At 45.1% G+C, this 18,886-nt stretch overlaps 1 protein-coding gene across 1 annotated transcript in view; it reads left to right on the forward strand.

Annotated features, from left to right (window-relative positions):
- The window catches only part of LOC126263380 (uncharacterized), a 196,883-nt gene that overhangs the window by 137,970 nt on the left and 40,027 nt on the right, over nucleotides 1-18,886 (forward strand). The window contains exon 2 of the mRNA XM_049960472.1: nucleotides 15,221-15,474. Within this exon, the coding sequence (XP_049816429.1) occupies nucleotides 15,221-15,474 (254 nt within the window). The remainder of the gene's footprint in view (nucleotides 1-15,220; nucleotides 15,475-18,886) is intronic.

Consider the following 18,886-nt stretch of genomic DNA (forward strand, 5'->3'; position numbering starts at 1 on the left):
ATTCCATTATTTTAAAGTTTCATCTTCTGACCTCTTCCCAAAGATATCTATTAAATTCGACTGATCTTCCAACTCCATTTCTGTCACATTCCTAACAGCAATATGGTTGGGAAACATAGAAGTTTTTAAATCTAGTCCCTGCACTTTGTTTGGATTCAAAATTTCTCTTCATAAATCTATGGATTATACATGGACCGCGACTCTTGCTATTACCACATGGAGTAGAAGGGGTGGGCCATCCCAGTTACTATCCTTGCTGCAGCAAACAGAAGAATGACGTCAATGAGTACTGTGCGCAGAAAGCTCCAAGAACGTGGCATTTGTATGCCGCGACGACCAGTCACGCACGCACCGTCGCCGGAGGGAAGTTCGCAGTGGTCACGCACAGTTGTGCACTGGATGAAAATCAGCGGCAGACCGTTTCCTTCGCGGATCTGTTCCGATATAGCCTGCGGAGTGACATCATGCGTCCTGATTTGGCGAGCAGCCGTTATTGCCTACTAATCAGCCTTAGAAGAAAGCATTCTAACGAACCAGAGTTAAGTGTGTGAATTGGAACATGTTTGGGTACACGCACGGATATCCACATCTTTTAACATAGAACTCCGACTGTGCAACTCTCAAAGGATGACATCCTTGATTCTTGTGTACATTCTCATATACCAGAGGAATACATGACGATTTTATCTTGCAAGAGCGCTGCAGCTGATGAACCATGATGAATATTAAAAATCGAGTCAGTACATAGTGGCCAGCTCGATCTCGCAGCCTGAAACGCACGGCGTTTGTCTGTGTCTTCTGTGGAACTTTTTGTCCTTCGAAGACAATTTCCTCAGATTTTCGCCGCGCTCAGTGTAACCTCACAAGACCGTTGTATGTATCTGCTATGGAAATAACACACCGACGAGTCAAATTAACTAGAGAACATCTTCTTAGTAGCTTTTTGGTACGCCTTTTAGAGGCAATACAGCAGGGATTCTAATGCATGGTTTCCGAAGGAGGGTGCGGACCAGGTGCCTTTCTGCATCCCAGGTGTGTCTCGGGTTCAGCTCAGGCGTATTTTGTGGCCGAGACTTCAACGTGAGTTCACTGTCACGCTTCTCAAAGCACTGCAGCACAATTCTGACCTTGTGATATGGACAATTGTCTTGCTGTGAGGTGGCATCGCCTTCAGGGAAAATATCAAGCGTGAAGGGATGCACATATTCTACAAGTGTGTGCATGCAGTTATAGCGCCGTGGATCACTATCACAGGTCCCATGGAAGCCCAGGTGAAGGTCCGCCACAGCATAATATTGCCCCCACTGGTCTGCTTCCGTGTCTCGGTGCATGTTTCGAGGAGTCGTTGTCGCGGTTGACGACGTATCCTGAAGTGACCAGGAGTAACAAGAAACACGATTCATCCTACCAGGTGATACGATGTCACTGTACAACCTAGATGTTACTAAGCGCACTGCAATAAGAATTTTACGATATCATTGGGTTGACTCGACAACCTATTGTGAGTTAACTGCAGTGTGGAAGTCATAATGGAGAAGACTTTGTAGTAAAACCAGAAATCGTGTAATTGTGTGTGTGTGTGTGTGTGTGTGTGTGTGTGTGTGTGTGTGTGTGTGTTTGAGGTTTACGGGCGCTAAACAGCGGGGTCATCAGCGCCGTAGACTAAAGTCGACCCACGCAGTGCACCGAGAGAGGTGGCGCAGTGGTTAGCCCACTGGACTCGCATTCCAAAGGACGACGGTTGAAACCGACGTCCGGCTATTCTGATTTAGGTTTTCCGTGATTGTCCCAAATCGCTTCAGGCAAATTCCTGGATGGTTCTTTTGAAAGGGCACGGCCGAGTTCTATCCCTACTCTTCCCTAATCCGGTGGGACCGTTGACTTCGCTGTCTGGTCCTCTACCCCGAAGCAATCAATCAATCAATCCATCAATCAGTCAACCACGCAGTGTACTGGTATACAGGACGTTACTGTACTGCAGCGGTGCCGGGTGGAGACACTTCTGTGTTGTCGGTATGGTGGTGTGGAACCTGTCTTTCGGCGCTAATAAAACATGGTTAGCAAGTTAATATTTATTCATTGAGATATACAGTTCTGTGTCCTCTCGTCAGCTTGGGCAGACACCTCGAGCTAGTGACATGGAGGAATTCCGCTGACTCCTTCGTCAGCTCGGTTGGCAAGACTGTTGCTCCAGCAAGTTTTGCAGGCTATCGTCTGCTGTCTGCAGGCGAAGCCGTAGCGTTAGATTTTATCCCCACGCAGACTTAGAGCACACTCAGTCCCGTTGCGGAAGATATTGATGATAACGCACGGTGTCCTATCAGGATGTGCCGCACTGTCGGATGTCGTGTAGTCGGCTGATCCTGGCCCCATTGTTGGACAGTTAGGCCCTGGTACCCGGAAGCGCCTGCAGCGATGATCAGGAACAGAGCACCGATTGGCACTCTCACCCAGCAGTAACGATGATGTTAGTGCGATAAACACCACGAGATGTATTGCTGTTGGAACACCCTCAGTCTTCCCATCAACAACGTGGTAGGCAACCAATGCGAAGGCCCATGAGTGGCAGGTCATGTTTACTGGTATGTTGCATCTCGAGGACGACAAGCAGTATGTTCATGAAGAGTGCTGTAACATCTAATACATTGCTGTCACTATACCTTCATTATTGTTGAATCGTGTGCTTCGGTACGAACGCCATCGATTCTAATGATCAACTGAATCCAGAGTAGGAGAATCGTAGTATTTTTGGAAACGGATGGGAGGCTATACCGTGAGACTCTGTTCGTTAGGACCATATGTGGCCCGCGTCTCTACTAGTGGTCAAAGTCTCATGCAGCATGGCTGGTTTTGTAGAAATGAGTTTGCTCCCCTCTGTGCACGTTTTGCTTTTAATACGTAACTTCAGCTGGCGAATGGTGCCGATGTAACAATGTCTGCTCATTTCCGCAGCAGACTTCGGTTGATCGTTGCTTTCTGCTGTGTACCTAAGTCATCACGAATGCCTGATGCCGCCGGTGACATTGCTAGGGTGAACTTAAAAAAAAATTATTTTTTCCCCTTTTGCATTTGTGGCTTAACAGTAGCTTTAACTGGATAATATTTCAAAAAACGGTTCAAATGGCTCTGAGCTCTATGGGACTTAACATCTGAGGCCATCAGTCCCCTAGAACTTAGAACTACTTAAACCTAACTAACCTAAGGACATCACACACATGAATGCCCGAGGCAGGATTCGAACCTGCGACCGTATAGGTCGCGCGGTTCCAGACTGTAGCGCCTAGAACCGCTCGGCCACTCAGGCCGGCGATAATATTTCAGCATATCATAGAAATGATAAGGGCAATCGCTCACATAACATCGCAGATTAATGCTATTGTAATCCACACTGAATGATGACCTAATTGACAAATAATTAATAAATTGATATAACATAGAACTTCCCACAACAAATTTTATGAAGTTGAGCATAACTGTACAAACCACCTAATTAACTTGTAAAGGGCAAGTAAAAAATTATTCAATTCGATAGTATAGGTAGTTGGCTGTTAACCAACACGTAGCCAAGGAGAGTCAAACGTGACATAAATTTTCGAAGAAGTGAGAAACAGGCTAACTGTTGATGAGAAATGGCTTATACCTGTTTGACAGGAGTTACGGACGCGCTATTATCTGGATGAGGAATTGTCGTTTGTGTATGGGACATCGTAAATATAGTCCTGGCCGTAACTGTACTGCAGACACTCGCAAGAGGAGAAATCCCCGCCATCCATCTCTCGGTGCATTTGCGCATGCGGCTGAAACATTAATTTCTTGTTCCAGATATGCATCGTCGCACTACCCCGCAAGAGTATAGTGATAAATATTGAGCACAAAGTAACATTATTTCTTTCTTTTTTCATTTTCTTCTCAGACAACGTACGGTTGGATAAGCTATCCATATACGACTCTCTTCTGAATCTCACCCCAACCTGCTGCACACAAGATTCCTACAAACAATACGAGAGGAAAAAGACAAATTGAATGAAACTTAATATCGATATACCGTTTTAGGCGAGACGCTATTAATTTTTTTCCTTTTTGCTCAGCACTTAATACGCCGAGGGCTGCTTAAATAGATTTCTTTTCAAATTTTTATTTTTTATGAATTGAATTCAAAAGGACTAAAGTACTGAAGATATGACAGCAGTGATAAAATGGTTTCAGTGTAATATCTGTAGTTAGTTACCGGTCTTTTTTTACTAAGTTTCAACAACGCCTGGAATTTCTTCTGTTTTTCGTTTCCCAAATGATTGAACTTGTGGAAAAAACGTCACGTGGTTTACTGATCGCCTGGAAATGAGTCTCGCGCAAGAAAGACGTCTGCATTAAAGTTCGACGGTGATTCTACACAAAGAGTTCCACCCTCTGTCTGAACAGCTTCAGAAGGAAATACTGCAGTGTCTCACTGCTTTTAGCCATAAGCGTGCCCTCCGTCGTCATTAGGCAAGTTATACCTTTGTGTCAAAGGCACGATATACAGAAATTTCCCTTGATACACTGAAGAAATTCTATAATAGTGACAGAAATATTTTTCCGCAGTTAACATTTATTACCATTCCTGTAACTACTTTCTTGAGAGAGCAGAATTATCGTACTGAATGAACTTGCAATTCGTGTCACCAACTGGAAATGTAGCACAAGAAGTACGTCTCGAACTCATGACGAAGTTACACACGTACCTGGTCCACATCTGCTTTCACTGGAGTCTTCGAAATTAGGTGTCTGAAAACTTGCAATTGCAATTACGATCTTCATGTGTGGTCAGGCTATCTTCACCCAACCACTACAATATAGCTCGGCGTTCACGTCTTCAACATGAAAATGGATCTCCACATTCTCCACACGTCTTAATGCGTCTTACTCTTTGACTACAAATTTCATTTCAAAAACAGTACTGTATGGTTATTTTAATTAATATCTTACTCATAAGTATCAATATGAAGACACTATTTCGCATCGTTTAGTTTTCCGAGGGGGTTCGGGTGCGGGGAACAGGACAAACAGGATTATACATAAGTACCTCCAGGGTTTCAGAAGACGACCGCCTAAAATCTACAAGACATACTGAAAAATGATGCACATAAATGGACAGAGCATCTCTCAAAGTTTGTAACTCCCTCTACAGGTGCCCAATATCGAACTTCATTTGTGACGAGCCAAGTGTCAATTCGTTGGCGCGATGTGCCCGGGAAGGTGCGAAGGCAGTCCGCTTTGTGAAATTATCTACTGGTTACCTATCTGCAGGTGCGAACTAATTCGATGTGACAATGCCGAGACGAGGGTCAGCAATGAAACCTGAGGACAGCACACCCTAAAGGTTCAATCTGTAATTGTAAGAATTCTGTCAACCATTAGTAGGCTTTCCTTTAGCAGTGGGATACACACGTAGCAGTAACATGCAACGAATTCCAGTTGGTTCTCTGGTAACCTGTTGTGGGAAAACTATGTGAGCCGGCCGGAGTGGCCGAGCGGTTCTAGCCGCTTTAGTCTGGAACCTTGCGGCCGCTACGATCGCAGGTTCGAATCCTGCCTCGGGCATGGATGTGTGTGATGTTCTTAGGTTAGTTAGGTTTAAGTAGTTCTAGGGGACTGATGACCTGAGAAGTTAAGTCCCATAGTGCTCACAGCCATTTGAACCACTTTTTGAACACTCTGTGATGAAAAGTATACACCTGGCTGAAAATTACTCAAAAGTTAGTGGCGCCCTCCATCGGTAATGGAATTCAGTATGGTGTGGATCCAACCTTAGCCTTGATGGTAGCACTCACTCTCGCGAGCATACGTTCAGTCAGATGCTGGAAGGTTTCATGGGGGATGGCAGCCAATTTCTCACGATGTGCTGCACTGAGGAGAGGTATCGATGTCGATCGGTGAGGCCTGGCACGAAGTCGGCGTTCCAAAACATCGCAAAGGTGTTCTATAGGATTCAGGTCAGGACTCTGTGCAGGCCAGTCCATTACAGGGATGTTATTGTCGTGTAACCACTCCGCCACAGGCAGTGTATTATGAACAGGTGCTCGATCGTGTTGAAAGATGCAATCACCATCTCCGAATTGCTCTCAACAGTGGGAAGCAAGAGAGTGCTTAAAACATCAATGTAGCCCTGTGCTATGATAGTGCTACGCAAAACAACAAGTGGTGCAAGCCCCCTCCATGAAAAACACGACCACACCGTAACACCACTGCCTCCGAATTTTACTGTTGGCGCTACACACGCTGGCAGATGACGTTCACCGCGCATTCGCCATACCCACACCCTGCTATCGGATCGCCACATTGTGTACCGTGATTCGTCACTCCACACAAGGTTCAAATGGGTGATCTATACTCCACACAAGGTTTTCCCACTGTTCAGTTGTCCAATGTTTACGCTCCTTAGACCAAGCGAAGCGTCGTTTGACATTTACCAGAGTTACGTGCGGCGTATGAGCAGCCGCTCGACCATGAAATCAAAGTTTTCTCACCTCCCGCCTATCTGTCATAGTACTTGCTGTGGATCCTGACGCGCCAGCCGGGATGGCCGAGCGGTTCTAGGCGCTACAGTCTGGAACCGCGCGACCGCTACGGTCGCAGGTTCGAATCCTGCCTCGGGCATGGATGTGTGTGATGTCCTTAGGTTAGTTCGGTTTAAGTAGGTCTAAGTTCTAGGGGACTGATGACCTCAGATGTTAAGTCCCATAGTGCTCAGAGCCATTTTTTTGATACTGAAGCAGTTTGGAATTCCTATGTGATGGTCTGGGTAGATGTCTGACTATTCCACATTACGACCCTCTTCAACTGTTGGCGGTCTCTGTCAGCCAACGGACGAGGTAGGCCTGTACGCTTTTGTGCTGTACGTGTCCCTTCACGTTTCCACTTCACTATGACATCGGAAACAGTGAACCTAGGGATGTTTAGGAGTGTGGAAATCCCGCGTACAGACCTGTGACACAAGTGACACCCAATCACCTGACCACGTTCTAAGTTCGTGAGTTCTGCGGAGCGCCCCATTCTGCTCTCTCACCATGTCTAATGATTACTGAGGTCGCTGATATGAAGTACCTGGCAGTAGATGGCCGCACAATGCACCTAATATGAGAAACGTATCTTTTTGGGGGTGTCGGGATACTTTTGATCATATAGTGTACGTCCCGATGGTAGTCAAAAGGTAAAGAAGAGCTCTGATCGACAGGGATGAAAAACGGGTGAATTTTAGAAATTTTCATAGAACGGATTTACCTCTTCATTACACATGCGTTTGTGGATGAAAAAATACGTATAGTAACAAATTAAAACTGGCGGCAGCAGCCCTTGTGAAAGTATGCGCCACGCAGCGCGTCCTGGTTTGCGGGAAGCGTTGTTGTTCACATGTTTAAAGAAATATTTAAAATTTGAATACAAAAAAGCTCTAAGGCCCAGTAAATTTAATTCTTTCATTTAAAAAAATCAAATGAATCGGTTAATCCGTTGAGCTCGAGAGAGCTTCGCCCGCTGAAAAATTTTGTTTCGAGAAAAACGTGTCTAAAGTTCGGAGAGAAAAAAAAACCTCCTTTTCGCAATATCCCAGGTGCACAGAAGTATTCTTCTTCTTCTTCTCCTTCTTCAAAAACGCTCTGGTTCTGAATTTGTTGCTACTTTTTTTTCTATTTTCAGTCCGATCTCTCTCGCAAACTGAGACATTCGTTGCTTCATGGCGACATTAATTTCCTGTCAGATAAATCCGTTAGTGAAATATTCTTCCAAATCCTTATATTTGTCCTCCAGCCAATCCTGCTTAGCACTTTTGCGCTTCCTGTCAGCCTCATTTTTGAAACGTTTGTTTTCCCTTTCGCCTGCTTCATTTGCTGCATTTTTATAGTTTCTCCTTTCTTCAATTTAATTTAAAAAAGTGAAAGTAGTGGTGTGATAAAATCTGAATGCTTACGTACATTGCCTATTTTAAAACTTGATTTGCCAATAAGCAGCACTACAGACTAGAGGTATGGCGTCAACATTTTGAATAGACATAGTGTTTTCATTTGTGGAGTACACAGTACCAGGGATGAAGCTTATGTATTACGTACAAAGAGCAGACGATGTTGCCTCATGGGACAGGTGAAGCCTTAAGCACTAAGTTCTACAACCTGTTGTGGACATTTTATCCCATTGCATTCATGGAATAGCTTGTTGACGTCATAGGGAGAGTGTCAAATTGCATGCCTCGTGAATCTACTGAAAATAAGCCACGGTTTTTGATCATTCGTTCCTCCTGATTTTCAAAGCTGAACCTCCTATTTTTGGTTTGCAAAGGTTGTCAGTAATGCATAATACTCAGGAAATGTCCCTGAACAACCTCCGAAATATGTTGGTAAAGTAGAGTTCACCATGCACATTTCCCATCCCCCACGCTTGCCCTGTCACCCCTAAAAACAAACAAACACACACACACACACACACACACACACACACACACACACACACACACCCGCGCGCGCGCGCGCAAGCACACGCACACGCACACGCACACAGACAATGTTAGAAACTAATCAGTAGTGCAGCAGGAGTCGTAGCGACTAAATGCAGTCGCACAGCTCCTAAAGGCTGTAAAAACACTGCGGACAAGGTGCCGCCCAGGCGTCAGTAAGCCCACTGTTCGGACAGCATTCCTTAGGAGCCGACGACAGCCGTTTCGTGGCGACAAGAAACTCGGAAGAACAGAACAGACCGTCACCGCAGCAGCAGACGATCGGAATTCCTCGGCTCGTACTCTGTTACAAAACGTCCTTCGGCCGCCACGCCAACAGTCTCCTGCGTCGGGCGACCGACAGGAATCCGATGCGGAGACCGCAGAATGCGTTTTTTGTCAGTCTGGTAGAGCACGGCAGCAGGTCGGGACAGGTCGAGGTTCCCTGTCTCGATTTATCGCCGGAGAGGCGGCCGCGCTCCCGGAGAGAGTAGCTCGCCCTGGGCAGCGACAGCGCCGCGTCATAGGAGAACGTCAATTACCACCGAAGAAGCTCTAGGCGACGCTTCAGTCGAGAGTGAAAAGCCACGGTTGGCTTTCTCCCGGCAGCGTCTCTCCCAGACCGCCGCCGCCTTAGTTGTGTCCTGAGTCGCGCCGCGGACTGTGGCACCGACGATCTGTTCCGTTCGAGGCCCGCAGGCGGGCGATCCGGACACTTCGTGATGGGGGCGGGGTGTCCTAGGCGGCAGCTGTGTTACATAGGTCGAAATGCGCTGTTCTTAGGTCGTCACCGCGAGAGCCTGTCTTCTTGTATGTAAGGTTATTCCTTTGAAAGGATTTCTTCCGAAGAGTTCGGCATCTGATTAGTATCTAAATTAAATGGGAATTAGCGTTCCCTAACAATTCGTAGCCTCTCCAGACTTACCGGAATGAGTGAAAAGTGTTCCTGTTAGAAGAATCGACAATGGAATGACGTATACATACTTCGTGGAACACACAGTACCAGGAATGATGATGCATATCTATTACGTACAAAGAGCTGACGATGCTGCCTCGTGGGATAGGTAAGTCCGTATGCATTAAATTCTACAACCTTTGCGGGCGTTTTATCCTGTTGCATTTGCGGCATAGTCGTTTATAAACAGCGACAGATATTTTTACGTCGCAAGCCATTGCGTTTGTTCGTTGAGCACATGTAATAATGAAACTTCCCGGCAGGTTAGAACCGTGTGACAGAGCGGGACTTACTGGCAGATTGAAACCTTGCCGGACTAGGAATCGGACCCGGAACCTTGCTTGTCACAACCAGTCCTCTCGCCGACTTACTTTAGTTCGACAGTTCTGTCTTCCTACTGTCTGTCGTACATGCATCGTGTTAGTACCGCAAGGTATGCAGGAGACCTTTTGTGTAGTCTGGAAACATGTAGATAGTTCTAATATTTTCAGCATTTGACGGCCCTGTCAGCAACTGTATAAATATTAATTTTAAATTAACAACAGACTCAGTTGCAATGTTTACCTAGATGTACCTACGTTTCAGTTGGGGTAACCCAACCTTCTTCAGAATAAAAGGAACCACGGTTATGGACAAATCGTAGTTCCTTTTATTCTGAAGAAGGTTGGGTTATCCCAACTGAAACCTAGGTAAATCTAGGTAAACATTTCAACTGAGGCTGTTGTTAATTTAAAATTAATATGTAGAGAGTTTTTGAACATAGTTAGTCAAGTCTTAACGTGAATAGTATTTGTATAACACAGCCAACCTGTTGCAGTAAGATATAACTTAACTTGGTTACGATAGCGACTATGGGTGTCTTCATGAGAAAAAGAAAACAAAAACAATTATCTAGAAGAGATTACGAAACCATCAATATAGAGGAAAAACGAAGACTGGACGGTTATTATACTCAACAAATTTATGAGCTGACTATACTAACATGTAGTCATAGTTAATAACAAATTTACGAGTAAAGTGCTATAGTCATATAAAAAAACGTCTTAAAATCATATTTAAAACCTTATAAAAATTACAGGTATTGTAACTGGCATAGCAATTTTTACTGAGAAGTACCATTGTTATGTCAGTTCCAATACCTGTAAATTTTATAATGTTTTAAATATGATTTTAATAAGTTATTTTATATAACGAGAGCACTTTGCTCCTAAATGTACGTTCAACTGTTACTACATTTGAGTATAGTCACCTTATAAATTTGTTCAGTATAATAACGATCTATTATTGGTTTTTCCTCTTTATGAGTGAATTTGTAACCCTTAATAGGTAATTTTTTGGCTTTTCTTGTTTCTTGATGAAGATACCCATAGTTGCTGTCGAAACCAGATCAAGCTAAATCTTATTACGACCGACTGGCTGTGTTACACAAGTCATATTCTTATACAGTTGCTGTCTCACAGCCGTATTTAAAATTGTAAGTACCTGAACAGCTTATTCGGTGAGAGGATTGTTTGTGATAAGCAAGGTTTCAGTTTCGATTTCCAGTCAGACACCAAGTTTCAATCTGCCAGGAAGCTTCAGAATAGTCCTATCTACAGAGTGAAAGATGCATTCTGGAATCATAATACTTATATTCTCCACCTACATGCAGGCATATCTGTACGCAGATTGTTGGCATCATGATCATATATGGCTTGCTTCGTCATCTCACCTAAATTTACGTATTGCAGCACAACAAAGATTACATCGTGTACCTCAATGACTAATCCCTCACTCCCTCCCACCTCCCCCCCTCCCAGATTTTATTCCAGAAAATGTACACAGTTTGCAATAGCTGCTAACTTCACTAGCCGTTGTCAAACATGAAATACGGAAATCTCGAGTAACTTAAGATCTTTAATAAAATAAAATTTTATCTGAGACATAAGCCATTAAAAATTTTAAGCGTTGCTTGGCTTTGTTGCTTGGCTTTGTTGCTTGGCTTTGTTGCTTGGCTTTGTTGCTTGGCTTTGTTGCTTGGCTTTGTTGCTTGGCTTTGTTGCTTGGCTTTGTTGCTTGGCTTTGTTGCTTGGCTTTGTTGCTTGGCTTTGTTGCTTGGCTTTGTTGCTTGGCTTTGTTGCTTGGCTTTGTTGCTTGGCTTTGTTGCTTGGCTTTGTTGCTTGGCTTTGTTGCTTGGCTTTGTTGCTTGGCTTTGTTGCTTGGCTTTGTTGCTTGGCTTTGTTGCTTGGCTTTGTTGCTTGGCTTTGTTGCTTGGCTTTGTTGCTTGGCTTTGTTGCTTGGCTTTGTTGCTTGGCTTTGTTGCTTGGCTTTGTTGCTTGGCTTTGTTGCTTGGCTTTGTTGCTTGGCTTTGTTGCTTGGCTTTGTTGCTTGGCTTTGTTGCCTGGCTTTGTTGCCTGGCTTTGTTGCCTGGCTTTGTTGCCTGGCTTTGTTGCCTGGCTTTGTTGCCTGGCTTTGTTGCCTGGCTTTGTTGCCTGGCTTTGTTGCCTGGCTTTGTTGCCTGGCTTTGTTGCCTGGCTTTGTTGCCTGGCTTTGTTGCCTGGCTTTGTTGCCTGGCTTTGTTGCCTGGCTTTGTTGCCTGGCTTTGTTGCCTGGCTTTGTTGCCTGGCTTTGTTGCTTGGCTTTGTTGCTTGGCTTTGTTGCTTGGCTTTGTTGCTTGGCTTTGTTGCTTGGCTTTGTTGCTTGGCTTTGTTGCTTGGCTTTGTTGCTTGGCTTTGTTGCTTGGCTTTGTTGCTTGGCTTTGTTGCTTGGCTTCGTTGCTTGACTTCGTTGCTTGACTTCGTTGCTTGGCTTCGTTGCTTGACTTCGTTGCTTGACTTCGTTGCTTGACTTCGTTGCTTGACTTCGTTGCTTGACTTCGTTGCTTGACTTCGTTGCTTGACTTTGTTGCTTGACTTCGTTGCTTGACTTCGTTGCTTGACTTTGTTGTTTGAGATAGGCCACAGGGTGGGTTCAGCCGCCGAGTGGAATTGGGGTTCTTCCTCTGCACATATGGGCGCCTTTCCTTGCGGATATATGAGAATGCGTTGCATGTGTATTTGTGGCGTTTAGGTGAATGTAATGGATCCGTGTATAGGGTACTTATATGATGATGATGATGATGATGATGATGATGATGATGATGATGATGATGATAAGCATGGACTCCTGCTCCCCAATATCACCTAGGGACCCGCTGGGCTTAACGTTCCCATTCAACAAACAGATTACCATGAACAGTGTCACATGCCCTCACTTCACGAGACACAATGGAGAGATCTGAAATTTAATCCAGGACATTGGCACGAAGATCGGTGTTCACGAAATTTACGCCACCTTTCTTTCCCTTCCCGGTCACATAATGGCTGTGACAATTTCACCCACCGCCAGGATTCGAACTGGCTTACATCCGAGTCGAGCGCCTGCTCATATGCGTACATTAGACAACTCGGCTATGGCGACGGGCAAAAGACATTAACATCGTACTAGAAAATCAAACTAAGTTTTCAACCTACGTCCCCAGACTGCAGAAACTGAATCTGACTAATACGCTGTTCGTGCATGCCTTGTCACGATCGTGTAAGTTCTCTTTGTGACTCATTTGCCTCCAAAGCTTCTTTCGCATCGAACAAAGTTTTCACTTCAGCAACATCATTGGGGATACAGACTGACTTCGGTTGAATAAAAACGATTGACAGGCTTATATTCCCAATTATTTCTTAGGATTTGGACATACATCTCTCCGATATTTTAACAAATGATGCCAAAAACGAGTAGTTTCTGACAATGCTTTAAAACGCCGGTGTTTTGTAACAGCATGTTTCCAAGGCATGCAAATTCTAAATAAAAAACACCAATTGCAACACTAAAACCACGTCATTTAAGCTTCCAAAGTCTTTCTACGTCTGTTTTCTGCAAAAGCACCTTACAGTGAGTGACGACTGTTCGGCTTGGCACGTAATGAAGAAAGCGATCTTCCATCGCGTGGGATCATATTTCATAGAGCGTTGCGAAAATACGCCGGTACCTCTTTTGTTCGCGCTCGTAAGTCCTTCGTAAGATGAAATGCCACGTTGCAGCGCTCAACGTTCGTTTTCACACAATATCGTGTGAGGACGGCTTTAACGGCTGAGTAGTCATATGAGAAGTTCTTTTCGGCGGGAGACGTGTGCTGCCTTTCTGAAGACTGCTTTCTGGTTTAAATGATGCATTCGTGTCTTGTGCACTGTGACGACACTTTACAGGAAGCTTCGGCAGGCGTATCACATCTCGGTTTCGTCACTGAGCATGCTAAACACGTTCGTACAGATAGTTTAGTATCCTTCAGGACCTCCGTAATCCGTAGTTAAGAGGGAATTCGAATTTGACTTGCAACCCATTGGCTAAAACATCTTGGAAAAGTGTGCCAGTTCTCACGAATCCCACATTCTGAACATAAGATTTTACTGGGATGACCGAAGCTCAGCTCCTGCATCATACGCAGATTAATTTCTAAACGCATTTTGTGCACACCCCGTACAATAATTCGTTGCCACCATACCTTCGCAACACTCTTGTAGGGTAGTGGTCCTCATATGCGTGGCGACAGCCGATGTCAGTTTCTTAGGAGAAGTCAATTAACGGCGTAGGCTGTTTATTTAAAATAAACATTTTATTTAAAATAAACATTTTATTTCATTATTAGCGACTAACTCAAGAACGTACCTACCGAGGGGCTGAGGAGGGCAGTTTGTCACCTCCTCTCTCTCCCACAATGTACAAAAGGTTCGCAAGCCGAACGCGCATCCTGCCAGGCCAAACCACTCACATACCATATGTACTCGTATGTGTGGTACCTGTTCTTTCGAACATGTCTGAAAGATCAGACACCGCGCAGAATCCTCAGCTGTTATACATTATATGTAAACTGAAGGTGGAGAAGGGTAGAAAAGAAAGGGGAGGGATCGCTGCTATCAGCTGCATTTGGACATTACGCGGAGTCAGCGGCGACAAATGAAAATGTGTACCGGACCGGGACTCGAACCTGGGATCTCCTGCTTACCAGGCAAGTGCGGTAACCACTGGGCCATCCGGGACGCAGAGTTATCGCAACTTCACGGACCATCTCGGCTCGCAAGACGGCCGAACCAAACTTCCATCGACCACCACCTATTCGCAGCCCCTGTCTATTTCCTTCATATTCGCTCGTCCGAGATTCCAACAGGAGGTCTGAAAGAACAGACACCACGCACAATCCGCAGCTGTTACACATAAATGTAAACTTAAGGCGGAGAGGAGAAGAAAGCAAAGGAAAGGGGAGGAGTGGTCCCTCCCCTTTCCTTTCTTCCCCGCCCCACCTTCAATTTGCAGATACATCAATTCAGTATGAATTAAAAAAAAAAAATCAGAACACGTCAACTACATCTGAAAACTGTTTCTCCATCATCTGCAAAAGTAACGTGTTATGCCTCCTCCTCAACCCATCCCACCTCAGCTCAGATCTTGGATTAGCTAAGTTCGACACAGTATTTTGGAAAAAACTTGAGATGGTTTCTGCTTTAGATAACTGTTCTAGGAGTGCCCTGACCATAAATTTATTACTGTTCTTTTTTCTACACTGCACATAGTTGAACGCGCCGCCATATTGTTTCATCCACACCTGTGGTTCTGCAGGCGACACGATATGTTCGCATGTATCAAAACTCTTAAGTGGATGTGGTTCCTTCGCAGGAGCTGGACGAGCCTGCAGAGTTTATTGCTGTATTGTGAATTGCTGCCAACTGTGTAATTAGCCACGTAGTTCGAGGAACCGGCAGAGGGCTTGACGTGGCGACCGCATGTTGCAGGATGCGGCTGTTCAAGCGGCGCTGCTCGGACCCGAGCCCGCAGCTGGTGTCGCTGAGCCCGCTCAGCCAGGACGCGTGCGAGTCGCAGCCGGCGACGCCCGACTGCTCGCTGGACCAGCCGCCGCCGCTGGGCGCCGCCACGGGGCACCAGGGAGGGGCGCCGGCGGGCGCCGGCGCGGGCGGCCGCGGCGCGCACCAGCGGGAGCGGCCGCGCAGCATGCACGACCAGCCGTCGCCCAAGGCCACCAGGAAGGGTAAGCCAACACCTACTACGCATTACGACTGTGGCGATGTTGGTGACTGTGGCGATGTTGGTGACTGTGGCGATGTTGGTGACTGTGGCGATGTTGGTGACTGTGGCGATGTTGGTGACTGTGGCAATGTTGGTGGCATCGGCAGATTTTACAACAACTACTACTACTGTCTTATAAACTAAACAGCTGCTTTTTCACCATAAAGTAGTAATAAATGTCTTTAAAACTGCTTAAGACAACAATACACTGTGCAACCAAATCAAAATTACGAATGAATGCAATGACATGATGTGAAATACCACAATGACCTAAAGATAATAAAAATAGGAAAAATAAGCACAGATGGCAAAAATGATGCAGAATAATTGTCGACTTACTGTTGCTGAGTAACCATTTAATAGTAATGATTGACCCACTCTGAAACACTACAACCTCCCTCCAGGTACTTTGTGGAGGATGCCTGACGACACCACAACCTGTAGACCCACATCACACTCGTGTCATTATCATTTAAAATAATCGACAGATCAGAAGCTGAACAACACTCAGCTGTCATATTGGTGCTCAAATGTTTGAATGACAGGTGTTTCTTCCTGCCATACGAGAAAGTTATGTGCAAGGGCGCAAAACTTCACACGCATATTCTCTCCCTTACAAGGGAACCTCACCATCGCACCCCCCTCAGATTTAGTTATAAGTTGGCACAGTGGATAGGCCTTGAAAAACTGAACACGGATCAATCGAGAAAACAGGAAGAAATTGTGTGGAACTATGAAAAAAATTAGTAAAATATACAAACTGAGTAGTCCATGCGAAGATAGGCAACATCAAGGGCATTGGGACTATAGGAGCGCCGTGGTCCCGTGGTTAGCGAGAGCAACTACGAAACGAGAGGTCCTAGGTTCAAGTCTTCCCTCGAGTGAAAAGTTTAATTTTTTATTTTCAGTTTATGTGACAAACTCTTATGTTTTCATCACTTTTTTGGGAGTAATTATCACATCCACAAGAAAACCTAAATCGGGCAAGGTAGAAGAATCTTTTTACCCATTCGCCAATTGTACAAGTTAGGTGGGTCGACAACATATTCCTGTCATGTGACGCACATGCCGTCACCAGTGTCGTATAGAATATATCAGATCTGTTTTCCTGTGGAGGAATCGGTTGATCTATGTCTTTGCGATCAAATGTTTTCGGTTCCCATTGGCGAAGCACGTCCTTTCGTTTACTAATGGCACGGTTTTGCGGTGCGGTCGCAAAACACACACACTAAACTTATTACAGTGAACACAGACGTCAATGAACGAACGGACAGATCATAGCTTTGCGAAAATAAAGAAAGTAAAATATTCAGTCGAGGGAAGACTTGAACCAAGAACCTCTCGTTCCGCAGCTACTCACGCTAACCACGGGACCACGGCGATCCTGAGCCCACATTGTCCTTGATGTTGCCTATGTTGCGCATAGACTACTCAGTTTGTATATTTTACAATTTTTTTTCATAGTTCCACACAACTTCTTCCTGTTTTCTCGATTGATCTGTGTTCAGTTTTTCAAGGCCTATCCACTGTGCCAACTTACAACTAAATCTGAGGGGGTTGCGATGGGGAGGTTCCCTTGTTAGATGAGGACATTCACTGCTTGACATTGCAGTGTGTCGCTGATGCTATGGAATATAATATTACTTCAGAGTTGAGAGATTTATCGTGGAAGAGTGACAACAGACACCGAACACATGCAGAGACGTGCTGCTACGATAGCGTTACAGAATTCTTTGAAGAAGGTCGAAATAGTTCTCGTGAAACCCCGTTGACCGATTTTAGAGGTCCTGTATACGAGGAAGACTGTTTCACCACTATCGCATATCTCACGATGGGGTCATCAGAATAGAGCAAGAGATTGGGGCGTCCAAGGATTCTTAAGACATTTTTCCCTATCTCAGTATGCAAATGGAATAGGACAGAAAATCACTAATATTAGTACGAAGTATAATCCATCATGCACAGCAGAACGGCTTGTGGAGTGTGTAAGGCCGCAGGAGAAAATAATAGCCATTCTCTTAAGAAGGTACACTGGCGGCATTTGAGCGCTGTAGGTGGTGTGTGACTGCTACTATTTGATCCTCTATCCCCGAACTTGTCATGCTAATGAATTGTTGCATGCGTGCCCCCCCCCCCCCCTTCCCTCTCTCTACCGTGAATGAAACTGCTCGATTTGTTGGTCAACATGGAGTGTCCAGCATGTGTCAAGGAGTGCTGTACCACTGACAGGCATGTTACACATCATAAGACCAGTGGACGTAGAAAGATCTTAAGCGACAGGGACATGAGAAGCGTGTCTCGCCGTGCCAATGATAGCTGGTTTCAATCCCGACTGGAATTGCTTCAGTCGGTGAACTCGTGTCCGCGTCAGCCAGTCTCAGAACGAGTATTGCGAAGGGAACTACGTACAATGGACATCGGTATCTCTCAAAAGACCTTTGCTTAGAGCGACAGATAAAGCTAAAAGTCTTCAATGTGCCAAACAAAACAGATCCTGGATAATAGCTGACTGGAGGCGAGTAGTGTGGTCCGAATAAGTGGCGGTATGAGTTGCCCTGAATATGAATCAGGACGTTGTTTCAGCATTCACGGTGGCTAAGTGTTGTCTTTTGTTCTGGATCTTAACCATGAGTACGCTATGGATCTAATCTTCCAAAATGACGACAGCAGTGCTCATAGAGTTGCACATATGTGCTCCTGGTTTAACGAACGCTCAGACAATTTCTAGCATCTCGACTGCCCTGCTAAGCCACCTGAAGCAAATCCCGTAGAAAATGTCTGGGACTCTTTGTACATCGGGTGAAACTTAGTAATCACAACCCAGCAGGTTGGTGGCTCTGGGGCTTCAGCTTGCTATGCATGCCTAAAGAAGTTCGTGGCATATCCTGCTCGCCAAATCGAGGCCATTATCAATGCTAGAGATAGTTACACTGGTACTAACTTACTTTCTCCCGGCGGTGACTAATTTGTTGACCGGTGTGCTTATATAGACTGAGAGATCGTTAATTCTTACGCACGAATAGATTCTATCCCGTTATTTTGCTACGCGGTAGTCTGCACAGCTCTTGCGTACATATTTTTTCGATACCCATGCTGAATTTATGGACGTGAGCGGATTCATTCTCCATAATTAAGAAGCTGTCTGCTTAACTCAAACCGAGGGATTTAAAGTAAAGATGTTGGTACATTCACCATATTTGAAAACTTCTCACTTGCATAAATTTCCGTGATCCAGGAAGGAAGGATGGATCGAACGAATAACTAACTAACTAACTAACTAACTCACTCGAAGGTTTTACGTCCCACTGGCGAGAAGGTCATTGGGGTTGGGGAATAATATGGAAGGAAATCGACCGTGCCCTTTCAGAGTAACC

The sequence above is a fragment of the Schistocerca nitens genome, chromosome 6 (genome assembly GCF_023898315.1).
Source record: "Schistocerca nitens isolate TAMUIC-IGC-003100 chromosome 6, iqSchNite1.1, whole genome shotgun sequence".
Classification (NCBI taxonomy): Eukaryota; Metazoa; Arthropoda; class Insecta; order Orthoptera; family Acrididae; genus Schistocerca; species Schistocerca nitens.